This window comes from Pan troglodytes, chromosome 6 (assembly GCF_028858775.2).
Source record: "Pan troglodytes isolate AG18354 chromosome 6, NHGRI_mPanTro3-v2.0_pri, whole genome shotgun sequence".
Taxonomy (NCBI): Eukaryota; Metazoa; Chordata; class Mammalia; order Primates; family Hominidae; genus Pan; species Pan troglodytes.
Window position 1 is genome coordinate 120,915,243 of NC_072404.2, and position 16,897 is coordinate 120,932,139.

Sequence of the window (16,897 nt, forward strand, 5' to 3'; positions counted from 1 at the left end):
GGGTGACAGAGTCAGACTCTGTCTCAAATAAATAAATAAATAAATAAATAAATAAATAAAACAAAAGCTAAATTTTTTGAGATCTTTAATGTCTATTTTTATTCTTGACTACAAGAGTGTTAAAAAAAAACCCACATTTTTATTCTAACCTCACATTTGATTCATAGTTCACTAATTAAGTACAGAATTCCAGTTTTTGGCCAGGCGTGGTGGCTCACAACTGTAATCCAGCAATTTGGGAGGCTGAGGCGGGCAGATCACTTGAGGTCAGGAGTTTGAGACTAGACTGGCCAACATGGTGAAACCCCATCTCTACTAAAAATACAAAAATTAGCCAGGTGTGGTGGTGCACACCTGTAGTCCCAGCTACTTGGGAGGCTGAGACAGGAGAATCACTTGAACCTGGGAGGCAGAGGTTGCAGTGAGCTAAGATCTTGCCAATAAACTCTGGCCTGGGCGACAGAATGAGACTCCGTCTCAAAATAAAAACAAACAAACAAAGTGTGGGAAGATAAATGTTGATAAATGTTCTAGGAAAAAAAAGCAAAAAACAAAACAAAACAAAGAAAAGGCCAGGCACGGTGGCTCATGCCTATAATCCCAGCACTTTGGGAGGCTGAGGTGGGCAGATCACCTGAGGTCAGGAGTTCAAGACCAGCCTGGCCAATGTGATGAAACCCCATCTCTACTAAAAATACAAAAATTAGCCGGGCATGATGGCGGGCACCTGTAATCCTGGCTACTAGGGAGGCTGAGGCAAAAGAATCACTTGAACCCCAGAGGCGGAGGTTGCAGTGAGCCAAGATCGTGCCACTGCACTCCAGCCTGGGCAACAGAACGAAACTCTGTCTCAAAGAAACAAACAAACAAATAATAAATAATAAAAGGGGCACTCACTTGTGAAAATGGGGAGGATAAAAATAAATAAATAAAATAAAAAGAGCATTCAGAGAACAAAAAATATGACAGCAGAAATTAAAAGCCTCCTGGGTTCAAGCAATTCTTGTTCCTCAGCCTATTAAGCAGCAGGGACTATAGGTGCACGTGCCACTATGGCCAGCTAATATTTTGTATTTTTAGTAGAGACCAGGTTTCACCATGTTGGCCAGGCTGGTCTTGAACTCCTGACCTCAGGCAATTTGTTCTGCCTCAGCCTCCCAAAGTGCTGAGATTACAGGCAGGAGCCACCGTGCCCAGCCAATGCTCCTTTTAAATAGTATCCTTTTCTCTCATATGTGGGAGCTTAACATTAAACAAACTGAATTCAAGGAGATAGAGAGTAGAATGATTGTTACCAAAGGCTGAAAGGGTAGCAGGGAGGAAGGCATAAATTGGGGATGGTTAATGGGTCCAAAAATACAGTTAGGGGCCAGGTGCAGTGGCTCATGGCTGTAATCCTAGCACTTTGGGAGGTCAAGACAGGAGAATCGCTTGAGCCCAGGAGTAGAGCCCAGCCTGGGCAACATAGCGAGTCACTGTCTCAACAAAAAAAAGTTAGCCAGGAATGGTGGTGCCAGTCTGTAGTCCTAGCTACTCAGGAGGCTGAGGTGGGTGGATCCCTTGAGCCCAGGAGTTTGAGGTTACAGTGGGTTATGGCTGCACCACTGCACTCCTGCCTGGGCAACAGAGGGAGAACTTGTCTCAAAAAACAAACAAAAAAACCAAAACCAAAACAAATGACGACAACAACAACAATAAAACAGGGTGACTACAGTTAATAATTTATTGCATACTTTAAAATAACTAAAAGAGTGGAATTGGACTGTTCCTAACACAAAGAAATGATAAATTCTCAAGGTGATCAATACCCCAGTTACTCAGATTTGATAGTTACACATTGTATACCCGTATCAAAACATCACATGTCAGACGGCTGGGCAGCCATGGCGTCCTATATCGATGAACACGACTGTGAGCCGTTGGACCCTCAAGCAGGAGACTCGAACCAACATGGTGCTGGAGCTCGTAAGGTCACTTTTGAATAGGATGGACTTTGAAGACTTGGGGTTGGTAGTAGATTGGGACCACCACCTGCCTCCACCAGCTGCCAAGATTGTGGTTGAGAACCTCTCCAGGACAGTCATCAGAGGCTCTCAAGGCTGAGCTCAAGTGCCCCGTTTATCTTTTGGAATCTGAGGAGGAGACTGCCATTGAGATGCTTCCCATCACCTTTTTCATTCCAGCTGCATTCTGCCCTGGCTAAGCAAGACAAATTCCTGTCCCTTGTGCCGCCATGAGCTGCCCACTGATGACTACACTTATGAGGAACACAGACGAGATAAGGCTCGAAAACAGCAGCAGCAGCAGAACCGACTGGAGAACCTCCATGGAGCCATGTACACGTGAGGAGGCTGGGGCTGAGCGCCGGTCCTCTGCGTCTTCCTTACAAACCTTGAATCCTCATTAAAATTTCTTTACCCGCCCCCCGCCCGGCCCCAGAAGAAAAGGCCGGGCGCGGTGGCTCACACCTGTAATCCCAGCACTTTGGTACGCCAAGGCGGGGAGTTCACCCGAGGCCGGGAGTTCACCCGAGGCCGGGAGTTCGAGACCAGCCTGACTAACATGGAGAAACATCGTCTCTACTAAAAATACAAAATTAGCCGGGCGTGGTGGTGCATGCCTGTAATCCCAGCTATTTGGGAGGCTGAGGCAGGCGAATCGCTTGAACCTGGGAGGCGGAGGTTGCTGCGAGCAGAGATAATGCCATTGCACCCCAGCCTGAGCAAAAAAAAAAAAAAACAAAACAAACAAACAAACAAACAAAAACACATGTACACTATAAATATATACGATTATGTTCCCATAATAGGTAATTTAAAAAATAGTATCTTTGTTTGTTTGTTTGTTTGTTTTTAAATGAGACGGAGTCTTGCTCTGTCGTCCAGGCTGGAGTGCAGTGGCGCGGTCTCTGCTCACTGCACGCTGCACCTCCCGGGTTCACGCCATTCTCCTGCCTCAGCCTCCTGAGTAGCTGGGACTACAGGCGCCCACCACCACGCCTGGCTAATTTTTTGTATTTTTAGTAGAGACGGGGTTTCACCATGTTAATCAGGATGGTCTCGATCTCCTGACCTCGTAATCTGCCTGCCTCGGCCTCCCAAAGTGCTGGGATTACAGGCGTGAGCCACAGCGCCCAGCCAGTATCCTTGTTTTATGCTTGCAATAGTAATTTGTAGCTCGATTATATATCTCTGTGCACATGTATTTGATTTTTCTTCTCACCGTGTGGTTTCTTTTTCCTCTGAGGGTTGCTTTTCCCCCCCTTGTTTGTTATGGTCTCTATGGTACTCCTTCCGTGTTAGTTTGTTTATGAGGCTGTCAAGTCCACAGGTCCTCTACACAACCCTTGCTGCTAGGTAGCTCCCTTTCCTCCTCCCTGGTAAAAGACAGGGTTTTGGGCGAAACACATGTTAGATGCTCTGTTCTCTTCATTCAGCTCCCAGAACGCTTATAACCACCTCTACACCCTCTAGGCAGGAAATCAGAAGCTCATCTCTAGGGACTCTGACCAACGTTAAAAGAAATATCTAAAGATACTGACATTCATTGGAAACCCCCAACTAAATATTCGAACCAAATAACCCTGCACCGAAGCTCCTAGTCAACAAGCCCCCCACACTCTCAGAACATCTGGATATTGCCTAAAATATAAATTTAAATTATTCATATTGAATTTAAGGCGTTGGGAGAGGGATTTCTTAAAGTTCCATCATTAAGAGCTTCAATAAAGTGGAGGGGACTTTTACCGCGGTGGAGTGAGCGAATCCCTTCTCTGGAGCTCCTTAGGGGAGGGTGCCCGCTTCCTGAGTGGCCGTTCCGACCTCCGGTCAGGAGGGGGAGGAACAGAGCACGGCCGGCGGCTGCACGGGCAGGGCCTCTCTGGGCTGAGAGGAAGAAACCAGTGAGACATCGAGAGGAAGTCGCTGTGGCACTCAGTCCTAAGGCCTCCGAGGCTGGGTAGGTCAGTGTGTCGCTGGCCTTAGCCAGACTCCACAGGCCACGCTGGCTGCGAATGGAGCCGAGGACTCGCGCGGAGGCGAGATGCTACCAGCCGGCGAGATCGGCGCCTCTCCTGCAGCCCCGGTGAGACGGCCCTGGCGTCCCTGGGAGGGGACATTGGTGGCCCATTGAGGTGGCACAGACCTCCCGGGGGAGATAGTCCCGGTGCGGTGGCCCTGTAAGCTTGTGAAGGTGCTTCCCGCGGCTTAGATTAGAGGCCCTTGTAAGACCTCCTAGAGGAGGCGGTAGTCCCCGTGAGGTGGCTTTGGCGGCCCTGGTGAGATGACAGATTTCTCTAGGGAGGTGGCCCTAGTGAGCAGGCAAGGTAACTCCAGGTCCTGCGGAGGTGACACACACCTCCTGGGAAGGTGGCGGTGGCACCAGGAAAGTGGCACTTTGAGGTACCTGATTCGGACGGCCCTGGTCGCTCAGAAAGTGGGAGAGCGTCTGGAACCTCTCTGGCCTCCAGTGGGTGCCCTTTGGGAGCCCCGTATGCTTTCCATCCACGACTTTAATCTTAATGTGCTTGTCACATCTGTTCTTCTTCTAGTGCTGCTCTGAAAGTGGTGACGAAAGGAAGAACCTCGAGGAGAAAAGTAAGCCAGCTCCAAACACCTTAGCTTTTTCTTCCCAGCTTTTTCTTCCCGCCCAAACTCAGCCTTCCAGGGTCTGCAATAGAGAAAGGTTCTTTGCCTATCTTTTAGATGCAGTACCGTTTTCTGCACAATATGCTTATATGGTAATACTGATGACCATGATACACATATTTTTGTCTTTCTAAAATTGTAAAATATGGGATGCTTTGGAGAAGAGCACTTCCCGATCCATACCTAGTACAGGGACTAGAGGGTTTTCGCTGGAAGTCTGCCTATCATACAGTACTCAGAATAATTGGGGCCTGCCTGTCATTTTAATGAAACATCAACTTACTAAGCATCAGGAATTTGGAGGGGACCATGATCTAGGACAGACGACCGCCACCCTAATTGGGTTCAAAGGAGGCAAATGACAGTTGTTTAGTTCACCTTCAGTAAATTGGCAATTTAAAATTGCTCTGGCAAGAGCACAACGGATAACTTGGGTTCTGGATCTTGGACTGGACAGGAAAGGGGGAAAAGGTCAGTACCACCATTTCCTCCCTAGTACGGGAGTATATGTCAGGGTTGTGGACTTTTGCCATTTTACTTTGATGGCAGGTTATTGCAAATCAAGGGCTCTTTAGGGACCTTTGAAGTGACATTTTTTGGGAGAGGAAGGGGAAAAGCATGTGATAGCTCTGCTATTGGGATTTTTGGTTCTTTTGACTGTGGCAAACAGTTGGGATATGTGTAGCAGTAAGAAAAACGGTGCCCACATTAGCACATGGCCCTTAGGAGTAAGATTTGCCCTTAACATTAGCGGCTGATAGAATCTGCCTCAGAAAGAAGGCTCTGAGCAGTCCATAGCACATGACTGTCATAACTGCCACATCTCAGCTCCTTTTTCTTGAAGGATTTCAGAGTGCCCTGTATCTCTCAGTTAAACCCTTCCCTTTCCATTTTCCACCTTTGCCTCATTCAGATGCCTGGAAAGTAGTCTGATGCCTACTGAGCTGTCATTTTAATAAAATAATAGATGTAGACTATCATATCAAGGACTTTGACCTTGTTCCTCTTTCCACAGCTCAAACTGCTTTGCAGTTAGGAGTGCTCTTTACAAAAAATAGAAAAGGAGACACATAAAAACCTCCCAAATTACTGGTGTGTCATTTTGAAGAATGTCATTTCACTAAGAATGTACTATGCCACATTTGAATGGTTACACATCAAGGGTGTAATTTTTTTTTTTTTGAGACTTAGTCTCACTCTGTCTCTCAGGCTGGAGTGCAGTGGCGCGATCTCGCCTTACTGCAAGCTCCGCCTCTGAGTTCAAGTAATTCCCCTGCCTCAGCCTCCTCAGTAGCTGGGATTACTGGTGCCCGCCAAACACCCGGCTAATTTTTGTATTTTTAGTAGAGGCAGGGTTTCACCATTTTGGTTAGGCTGGTCTTGAACTCCTGCCCTCAGGCAATCCACCGTCCTCGGCCTTCCAAAGTGCTGGGATTATAGGCATGAGCCACTGTGCTCAGTGGGTGTAATTTTTTTAAAAAAATGAAGGTAGAATTTCCTCCCTAAGATACAGCAACTTTAGCATTCACAAAACATTTCCTGCCTCCATTTATCTGCAGATACACCACACAAATCACTTGTTTTATTTAAGATTTTAAAAAGGCATTGTGAGTTCTGTACATAATAGTAGATTATTATACGTTAATATAGTATATAATTATATAGTATAATTAATATATAATTTGTATTATATAGTCCCAATTATAACCTTGAGATATAGGCTGGGGCAAATGTTACAATTTGTTTTCTAGTTGGAAAATTGAGGCATAGTGTTATGTTAATATTGCCTCTCCTACCCTCTAAATTGTCAATTTAAAATTGCTCTGGGAAGGCACAATGTATAGCTTGGGTTCTGGATCTTGCACTGAACAGGAAAGGGGGAAAAGGTCAGTACCACCTCCTGATTCTCACAGCATGTGAAAAATCTTTTAATTTAATTCATATAAGTTAAGTAGAACAAAGGAAATTTTGTTTGTTGGGGTGTAGGGGTGGAGACAGGAACATACTCTGTATAAAACATTGGTATATATTCTGTTAATCTTTACATAAATAGTTGACCAATATCTGACATTTACATTTTGCACTTAGGCATATCATTATTTAGATATTAATATTAATAAGCCTAATGTGTATTGGACTTATTAAATGTCACAAAACAGGTAGTTTATTTGCCATGGAAAGAATCTCACTTTATACTATTTAGTGGTTGCATTTGTCATTTTGATTTTTTCCTAGTAATTTGTTCTCTCATATTTTCTTTTTTCTGTTTCTGACAAAGATATCTTTGTACAATGACATCGATGACATTTGAAGCTTAAAAACCTTTTTTTTTTTTTGAGGCAGAGTCTCACTCTGTTGCCCAGGCTGGAGTGCAGTGGCATGATCTCAGCTCACTGCAACCTCCGCCTCCCGGGTTCAAGCGATTCTTCTGCCTCAGCCTCCCGAGTAGCTGGGACTATAAGCGTGCACCGCCATGCCCAGCTAATTTTTGTATTTTTAGTAGAGACAGGTTTTCACCATATTGGCCAGGCTGGTCTCGAACTCCTGACCTTGTGGTCTGCCTGCCTCAACCTCCCAAAGTGCTGAGATTACAGGTCTGAGCCACCTCGCCCAGCCAAACCTTTTTTACTTTTTTGTTTGTTTGTTTGTTTGTTTTTAAGAGATGAGGTCTTGCTCTGCTGTCCAGGCTGGAATGTAGTAGTGAGATCATGGCTCACTGCAGCCTCCATCTCCCAGGCTGCTCAAGCAATCCTCCCACCTCAGCCCACCTGAGACTACAGGTGTGTTCCACCATTCCTGGCTAATTTTGTTAGGTGAAGTCTTGCTTTGTTGCCCAGGCTGGTCTAGAACTTCTGGGCTCAAGTGATCCTCCTGCCTTGGCCTCCCACAGTGCTGGGATTACAGGTGTGAGCCACTGCGCCCGGTCTTTTTAAAAACACTTTAAAACAAGAGTCTTCTTTTGGTGTTGCTCTAGACCATACTACTGGTTCCTTACACATTTTGAAAAGGTATTATTCCTTGTCTATTGAAACCTGTGGTTACTGGATCACACTTTAGGAATTTTTCCTTTAATACTTCCCTCAGCTCTTAAGCATTTTGCAGTAGTTGGTTGATAGAGTGCTTTAGAGCTATTCTTCTGGGCATTTGTCTGTGTGTTGTTCTTTAAATTATTAACTTTGTTTTGTTTTGGTTTTGTTTTTTGATACAGAGTCTCTGTCACCCAGGCTGGAGTGCAGTGGCGCTTTGTTTTGGTTTTGTTTTTTGATACAGAGTCTGTCTCTGTCGCCCAGGCTGGAGTGCAGTGGTGTGATCTTGGCTCACTGCAACCTCTGCCTCTTAGGTTCAAGGGATTCTCGTGCCTCAGCCTCCCGAATAGCTGGGACTACAGGCCTGTGCCGCCATGCCTGGCTAATTTTTGTATTTTTAGTAGAGACGGGATTTCGCCATGTTTGCCAGGCTAGTCTTAAACTCCTGGCCTCAGGTGATGCACCTGCCTCAGCCTCCCAAAGTGCTGGGATCACAGGTGTGAGCCACCGTGCCTGGCAAAATTATTAACTTTTGAAGGCAGATAAACTGCTTTTACATGTTTTATATTTTCTTTAACTCCATAGTACTTAGTGGCGTTGAGTAATTGTTATTCTTTTGTTGTAGGTGACATAAATGTTACAGTTCTTATTGGAAGTAAACAAGTCAGTGAAGGTACAGATAATGGTGATCTCCCTTCTTATGTGTCTGCATTCATAGAAAAGGAAGTTGGAAATGACCTTAAATCTTTAAAGAAACTTGATAAACTCATAGAACAGAGGACAGTAAGTAAAATGCAGTTAGAAGAACAGGTAAGTATTGAAACTCACTGAAATAATTATCAGTGGTATACTTTTAACAATATAATATAAACATAATCTATTATATATAGAATTTTAAAGATATAGAATGTAACAAATAGTCTATTGTAAACTGTTTAAGAGGATTTAAGAACGTACATTGTATTACCTATTTTACAAATTAGGTAAAAGACAAAGTTCCTACTGATATGGTTTGTCTTGAAAACATAGTGAGACCTAACATTTTACATAGATTTTCATAGAGTGACTTTTTTTTTCCTTTCAATCTGTTTCTAGTGAACATACAGTGACTTTTAAATTGCTTTTACAAGCAAATAATGTCATGGCCTACAAAAATATATACCATGGTGTAAACACCATCATTTCAATTTTTTTTTTTTTTTTTTTTGAGACGGAGTTTTGCTCTTGTTGCCCAGGTTGGAGTACAATGGCGCCATCTTGGCTCACTGCAACCTCCGCCTCCCAGGTTCAAGCAATTCTCCTGCCTTAGCCTCCCATGTAGCTGGGATTACAGGCATGTGTCACCCTGCCCAGCTAATTTTGTATTTTAGGTAGAGATGGGGTTTCATCATGTTGGCAAGGCTGGTCTTGAACTCCTGACCGCAGGTGATCCACCTGCCTTGGCCTCCCATAGTTCTGGGATTACAGATGTGAGCTGCTATACCCGGCCACATTTCAGATTTTAATAAATGTACCCATAGGGAGAAGTATAAAGTGAAAAGAAGTATAATGTAACGGTTATTTCTGTGTGGTTGGTTGACAAGTGATGTATTTAAAAAATATTTTTAGGCCTGGCACGGTGGCTCACACCTGTAATCCCAGCACTTTGGGAGGCCAAGGCAGGTGGATCACCTGAGGTTAGGAGTTTGAGACCAGCCTGACCCACATGGTGAAATCCCGACTCTACTAAAAATACAACAAAAAAAATTAGCCAGGTGTGGTGGCGGGCACCTGTAATCCCAGCTACTCGGGAGGCTGAGGCAGGAGAATCGCTTGAACCCAGGAGGTGGAGTTTGCTGTGAGCTGAGATCATGCTATTGCACTCCAGCCGGGGCAACAAAAGTGACACTCTGTCTCAAAAATATATATTTCTATGTATTTATAGGTTTTTTTTTCTTTTACAATGAACATATCACTTAAAATAATTTTTTAAAAACCCAATGAGTATAAGCTTAAACAAAAAAATAAGTAGGCCCCTCTACTTGGCAATGGTGTGTTTGTCAAAGATAAAACATTTTTTTTCTTTTTTTTTGAGACGGAGTCTGACTCTGTCGCCCAGACTGGAGTGCAATGGCGTGATCTCGGCTCACTGCAACCTCTGCCTCCTGGGTTCAAGTGATGCTCCTGCCTCAGCCTCCCGAGTAGCTGGGACTACAGGCACGCGACACCACGCCCCGCTAATTTTGGTATTTTTAGTAGAGACAGGGTTTCACCATTTGGGCTAAGATGGTTTCGATTCCTTGACCTCGTGATCCGCCTGCCTTGGCCTCCCAAAATGCTAGGGTTACAGGCATGAGCCACCACACCCGGCCAAGATAAAACATTTTTATCATATAGCTACTAAATTAGGTTAAGTAAATTCTATGTGGGTTATTTCCAGGTTTTTGGTCATCTTATGTTCTCCTGTCCCCATTACCTTAGGCCTCCACACCTTCCTGTCTTCCTACCACAACTACTGCTAGTCTTCAAGTTTAGCCTGGCTTTGTCTGCCTCACTCCTGCAGGCAGGTTGTTGTGGGCCCAGTTGGAGGAAGTCATGCAGCTGAGTAGATTGATGCCAATCTATGTGTGTGGTCTGCCACCCTGGCTGAGTCTTCAGCCCCACCAGCAGTCCTTCCATGGGAACGTCAGCTCCTCTGCTACTCCCCTCAACTGTTCTTTCAGATTCTGTTTGAGACATCTACCCAACCTGTCCATTCTGCCCTTTCCTTTTCCCTAGCAGAAAAAAATAGAAGCCTAGCATGAATTTAGTAGCATTGAATTCAGTCTGTTGAATAGTCTATCCCACAATCCACAAATTTATGTGCAGTCATTTTTAACCTCTTCATTAAGCAAAGGATCAGTCGAAGGCAGATCTTATACCCCAGGTTCTCTCTGCCACCTCAGTAAACTTGTGTCACTCTTATAATTTTACCCTGTGTTCGTCAACCAGTCCTATCCCTTCAGCATGTGCACATAGACAGGTCTTTTCCATAAAACCTTAACAAAGAAACAAAAAAACCCTTGATCTTTTAGCAGGTATTAGTTCTTTCCTTTGATTGTCAGGCTTCAGAAAGTAACCTTTGTTATCTATCTCTACTTTTTGTCATTCATCTTTTACCCACTGTAATCAGGTTTGTTTCCCTAATGACCACAGAAACTTTTACTGAAGTTCCTTATTGAACCTTAAATTCAGCATGTCCAAAACTATACTGATCCATTTTTTAGAGGCTTGTCTGTCTTGGTTAGATAATGGCACCACTATTTGCCTGTCACCCAGACCTGAAGCCTAGGAGTCCTAGATTCCTTCTTATCATCCTCTCATCCTCTATCCCATCACCAAGTCATCTGAGTTCAGCCTCAACATCTCTGGTATCCATCCCATCTTTCCCACTCTTTTTTTTTTTTTTTTTTTTTTTGAGTTGGAGTTTCACTCTTGTTGCCCAGGCTGGAGTGCAATGGCACAATCTTGGCTCACTGCAACCTCCACCTCCCGGGTTCGAGTGATTCTCCCGCCTCAGGCTCCCAAGTAGCTGGGATTATAGGCATGTGCCACCACGCTCGGCTAATTTTGTATTTTTGGTAGAGATGGGGTTTCTCCATGTTGGTCAGGTTGGTCTCAAACTCCCAACCTCAGGTGATCTGCCCGAAAGTGGATCTTGGCCTTCCAAAGTGCTGGGATTACAGGCGTGAGTCACTGCTCCCGGCCCATCTTTCCCACTCTTGCTGATACCATGTTTGTTTAGGCAGATTGGGAGCTTTGTAGAAATGCAGAATCTCAGTCTTACCTCAGACTTACTGTATCAGAATCTGTATTATAACAAGATCTTTAGGTGATTAATGTGCCCATTCATTAAATATAGCCTATTTTATTGCATTAATCCCACTGTTGAAATTATTTGCTTACAACACTCTTATATACCAAAGTGACCTAAGGACGGATGCTGTGTCTTGTTTATCTGCATATTTCTAGCGCAGTGCCTGGTACAGAATAAGTATCTAATCACTGTTGATTGAAATTATTCTATAATGTTCTTTGTATTTTGCTGATGACTAATATTTGTATATGTTTTCCCACATACTATAAGAAAAATTCATTTAATAAATGCCATTTTCTTTTTTTTGAGATGGAGTCTTTCTCTGTCGCCCAGGCTGGAGTGTGGTGGTGTGATCTCAGCTCACTGCTACCTCTGCCTTCCGGGTTTCAAGTGATTCTCCTGCCTCAGCCTCCTGAATAGCTGGGATTACAGGCATGCGCCACCATCCTCAGCTCATTTTTGTATTTGTATTTATTTTATTTTATTTTTTGAGACAGAGTCTCACTCTGTCGCCCAGGCTGGAGTGCAGTGGAGCGATCTCAGCTCACTGTAACCTCCGCCTCCTGGTTTCACCAATTCTCCTGCCTCAGCCTCTTGAGTAGCTGGGATTACAGGCTCATACTACCACACCCGGCTAGTTTTTGTATTTTTATTAGAGACGGGGTTTCACCATGTTGGCAAGGGTGGTCTCAAACTCCTTACCTCAAGTGATCCACCAGCTTCTGCCTCCCAAAGTGCTAGGATTACAGGCATGAGACACTGTGCCCGGCTGAATTTTTGTATTTTTAGTAGAGACAGGGTTTCACCATGTTGGCTAGGCTGGTCTCGAACTCCTGACCTCCAGTGACCTGCCCTCCTTGGCCTCCCAAAGTACTGGGATTACAGGCGTGAGCCACTGCACCTGGCCACTAAATGCCGTTTCTAAAGGCATTGCCTGGATATCATCTCATCAAGTCAGTGCTTCTTAGCCTGGCCTTAATTCAGAATCACCTGGGGTATGTTGGCAAAATATAGATGCTCAGCCTGTTAGAATGAGATCTTTGTTTCCTTTTTTTTTTTTTTTTTGATATGGAGTCTCGCTCTGTCACCCAGGCTAGATGGCAGTGGCGCAGTCTCGGCCCACTGCAACCTCTGCCTCCCGGGTTTAAGAAATTCTCTGCCTCAGCCTCCCAAAGTGCTGGGATTATAGGTGTGTGCCACCATGCTCAGCTAATTTTTTTGTATTTTTTAGTAGAGACAAGATTTTGCCATCTTGGCCAGGCTGGTCTTGAACTCCTGACCTTGTGATCCACCCACCTTGGCCTCCGAAAGTGCTGGGATTACAGGTGTGAGTCACCGCACCCAGCTTGCATTTTTTTTTTCTTCTTTGAGGAGTCTTGCTCTGTCACCCAGGCTGGATGGAGTGCGGTGGTGCAGTCTCAGCTCACTGCAACCTCCTCCCGGTTCAAGTGATTCTTGCCTTGGCCTCTCTAGAGCTGGGATTACAAGGTGTGTGCCACCACACCTGGCTAGTTTCTGTATTTTTAGTAGAGATGGGGTTTCATCATGTTGGCCAGGCTGGTCTCGAACTCCTGACCTCAAATGATCCGCCTGTCTTGGCCTCCCAAACTGCTGGGATTACAGGTGTGAGCCACCGTGCCCGGCCCTTCCTTTGCTTTGAAGGAAAATATTTAGCAGGTAGAGCATGTATTAATAAGTTTTCTCGGCCTGGCACGGTGGCTCATGCCTGTAATCCCAGCACTCTGGGAGGCTGGGGTGGGCGGATCATGAGGTCAGGAGTTCGAGATCAGCCTGACCAACGTGGTGAAACCCCGTCTCTACTAAAAATACAAAAATTAGCCGAGCGTGATGGCACGTGCCTATAATTCCTGCTATTTAGGAGGCTGAGGCAGGAGAATCACTTGACCCCGGGAGGTGGAGGTTGCAGTGAGCTGAGATCACGCCACTGCACTCCAGCCTGGGTGACAGAACGAAACTCTGTCTCAAAAAAATAAAATAAGTTTTCTCTAGCTGGATCCTCTGCTGAGCCTATGGAGGCAGACCTCTAGATGCTTACTGGAGCCAGTGAGTTAAGTCCCTTTCTCTACATGTATGTGTATATGTATGTATGCATATATTTTTTATTTTATTTTTATTTTTTTGTTTCACTTATTGTTTTCAACACAAAGGCATACTTCTTCCTGCTATTTGTGTGTATATAAAACAGCATGTTATGTTTGGATTGATTAGTACAGGATGAAGAAATCAAACCTTTTTTTGAAGGTTTTGATGGATGATTTTCAGTTCTGTTACAAAAAATGTGTATTTTGAAGGGAACGAACTAATAAAAAAGGTTACATACAGCCTGGGCAACATAGTGAGACCTTGTTTCTATTTAAAGAAAAAAAAAAAGAAAAGCCAGGTGTAGTGGTGCATATGTGTAGTCCCAACTACTGGGGAGGTTGAGGTGGGAGGATTGGTTGAGCCCAGGAAGTCCAGGCTGCAGTGAGCTATGATGGTACCACTGCACTCCAGCCTGGGCAACAGCGTGAGATCCCCTCTCAAAAAAAAAATTATGAAAATTTTATCTGATTGCTGCTGTTCTTTCTTTCTTTCTTTTTTAAAATTATGGTCAGGTACTTACAATTTCATCAGAAATTCCTAAAAGAATTCGAAGTGCCTTAAAAAATGCAGAAGAATCAAAGCAATTTCTTAATCAGTTTCTGGAGCAGGAAACTCATCTCTTCAGCGCCATTAACAGCCATTTGCTGACTGCGCAACCTTGGATGGACGATCTTGGAGCCATGATTAGCCAGATTGAAGAGATCGAACGTCATCTTGCTTACCTTAAATGGATTTCACAAATTGAAGAACTAAGGTAAAATGGGCCTCTTTGTTCTCACAATTACTATTTTCCTTTGAGGCTTCTGTCTTAGAGAGTATATGTGTGCCATTAAATACTTGAGTTAATTAAAGATTATAATAATATAATTTTACCAGTTGTTGTGAAAATAGCATTATGATAATGATTCTTTTCCTTTATTGTGAGTGAACATAAGCTTTTCAGGGAGCTTAATTAGCATTTGAAAGAAGGTAATGTAAGTACGTTAAACTTTTAAGTCTTTTTTTTTTTTTTGAGATGGAGTCTCGCTCTGTCGCCCAGCTGGAGTGCAGTGGTGCCATCTCGGCTCACTGCAAGCTCCACCTCCCGGGTTCACGCCATTCTCCTGCCTCAGCCTCCCGAGTAGCTGGGACTACAGGCGCCCGCCACCATGCCTGGCTAATTTTTTTTTTGGTATTTTTAGTAGAGACGGGGTTTCACCATGTTAGCCAGGATGGTCTCGATCTCTTGACCTCACTGTCCGCCAGCCTCGGCCTCTGGAAGTGCTGGGATTACAGGCATGAGCTACCGCGTCTGGCCAAACTTTTAAGTCTTACAGTTGGATTATGAACACATGATAAAAACTATTCTTTGTAATGCCAAATTAATAAAACACAAAGTTTGGTAATAGTTATTCTTATTTAATTTTTAGAACTGGTCAGTTAATGAAATGGATTGCTTTTTTATAATTTGAATATTTTTCAGTGGGAATCATAAGAGCTACACAGTATTCTTGGATGAATAACAAGAGTTCTGCTACCTCTGGGTAGGAAAAACAAAAAAGGAAGTAAGGCTTGACCTTAGTTCTTTTTGAGTTGAATACCTATCACTGGTAGTTAATTGTATCTAGCTTTGCCTTTCAAACAACCCAAAGTAACATTTCCACCTAGATTAGTAGATGATAAGGTCCCCCGTATCCTTGCATTGTTTTAACTAGTACTTGCTGCAGAGCTGTCAGCAACCATTAATTTTGCCTGGAAAACCTGAGGGAGAAAAGTCTTCCGGGAGTCTTAATGTCCTGTTTCAAATGTATCATAGTTAATAAACCTGATATTACTTTTGTTATGGATATGTTTTATGTATTTCTTTTTCTTGCATATATTTCCCAAAATTTTAAAGAATTTTACATATCAATATAATATAGAAATCTTTGTTTTTAGGCCAGGTGCAGTGGCTCACACCTGTAATCCCAGCACTTTGGGAGGCTGAGGCGGGCAGATCACGAGGTCAGGAGTTTGAGACCAGCCTGACCAACATGGTGAAACCCCGTCTGTACTAAAAATACAAAAAAAAAAGAAATTAGCCAGGCATGGTGGCGCGTGCCTGTAATCCCAGCTACTCGGGAGGCTGAGGCAGGGGAATTGCTTGGACTCGGGAGGCAGAGGTTGCAGTGAGCTGAGGTTGTGCCATTGCACTGCAGCCTAGGCAGCAAGAGCGAAACTCCGTCTCAAAAAAAAAAACACAAAAAAACAAAAAAACTTTGTTTTGCATGTATGAGGAGTTTTACATATAAAGTGGTTTAGAACATCTCATTCTTGTTTAGATAAATTATTTGCAGTGAAGGAATTTTAAACCTTGCTTTATTTTACTGCATTTCTCCTTGTCCCTCAGAAAGGAAATATCAGTAAGGGGCAATGTTAATAACTTTATTAAGTAAAATACGTTATTTGAAAGCCTCACTCTTGTAGTAGCCAAAGTAATAGATTAACTAAATTAGGTCCATGGTTATTGATAACCTTTTCTTTTTTCTTCTTTTTTTTAACATTTATTTTATTTATTTTAATTTTCTTTTTATTTTCTTTTGAGTTGGAATCTTCCTCTGTTGCCCAGGCTGGAGTGCAGTGGCACAATCTCAGCTCACTGCAACCTCCACCTCCCGGGTTCAAGCGATTCTCCTGCCTTGTCCTCCCGAGTAGCTAGGACTACAGGTGTATGCCACCACCCCCAGCTAATTTTTGTATTTTTAGTAGAGATAGGGTTTCACTATGTTGGCTAGGCTGGTCTTGAACTCCTGACCTCAAGTCATCTGCCTGCCTTGGCCTCCCAAAGTGCTGGGATTACAGGTGTGAGCCACTGCACCTGGCCTTGATAAACTTTTCAGATATCTGAATTGTTTATAAGGGAAATATGCCGAGGGATTTATATTAGAAATAGGGATCAAATTCATAAGCAGGTAGAGCACGGTTATTTTTCTGTCTTTAATAATGTGTTATTTCCCTGAGGTCTTTTATGATAATCTCTCCATTTCTAGCTTTCCTTTAGAGCTTCTGGGATTTTCTTCATCTCTAAATTTTTTTATAATGGCCTATTTTTATTCTGATGTACATTGTCTTTTTTTCAAGTAGTTTCTTCTTGCTAGAATTAGCATCCTTATATTAGCTCTGTTTCTTAGATACTATAGTATAGCACTATCACTCTGAGTGAACCTTGTTTCTCTAGCTTTTCCTATGTTGTAAATGTCATTCATGCTTTAGTGTTGTGAGGAAATCTATTTCATTCCTTCCTTAAAAGCAGTACTCCTGCCGGGCAT

The 16,897-nt window shown here is 43.6% G+C and overlaps 1 protein-coding gene and 1 pseudogene across 1 annotated transcript in view; both read left to right on the forward strand.

The window, feature by feature from the left end:
- Positions 1-1,883: 1,883 nt before the first annotated feature.
- LOC743855 (E3 ubiquitin-protein ligase RNF181-like) lies at positions 1,884-2,356 on the forward strand (annotated as a pseudogene).
- Positions 2,357-3,911: 1,555 nt separating this feature from the next.
- Positions 3,912-16,897, forward strand: part of RINT1 (RAD50 interactor 1) — a 35,582-nt gene continuing 22,596 nt past the window's right edge. The window contains 5 exon segments of the mRNA XM_016945648.4: positions 3,912-4,043; positions 4,046-4,083; positions 4,550-4,595; positions 8,298-8,482; positions 14,123-14,364. Coding sequence (XP_016801137.3) covers positions 4,013-4,043; positions 4,046-4,083; positions 4,550-4,595; positions 8,298-8,482; positions 14,123-14,364 — 542 coding nt within the window. The 5' untranslated portion in view covers positions 3,912-4,012.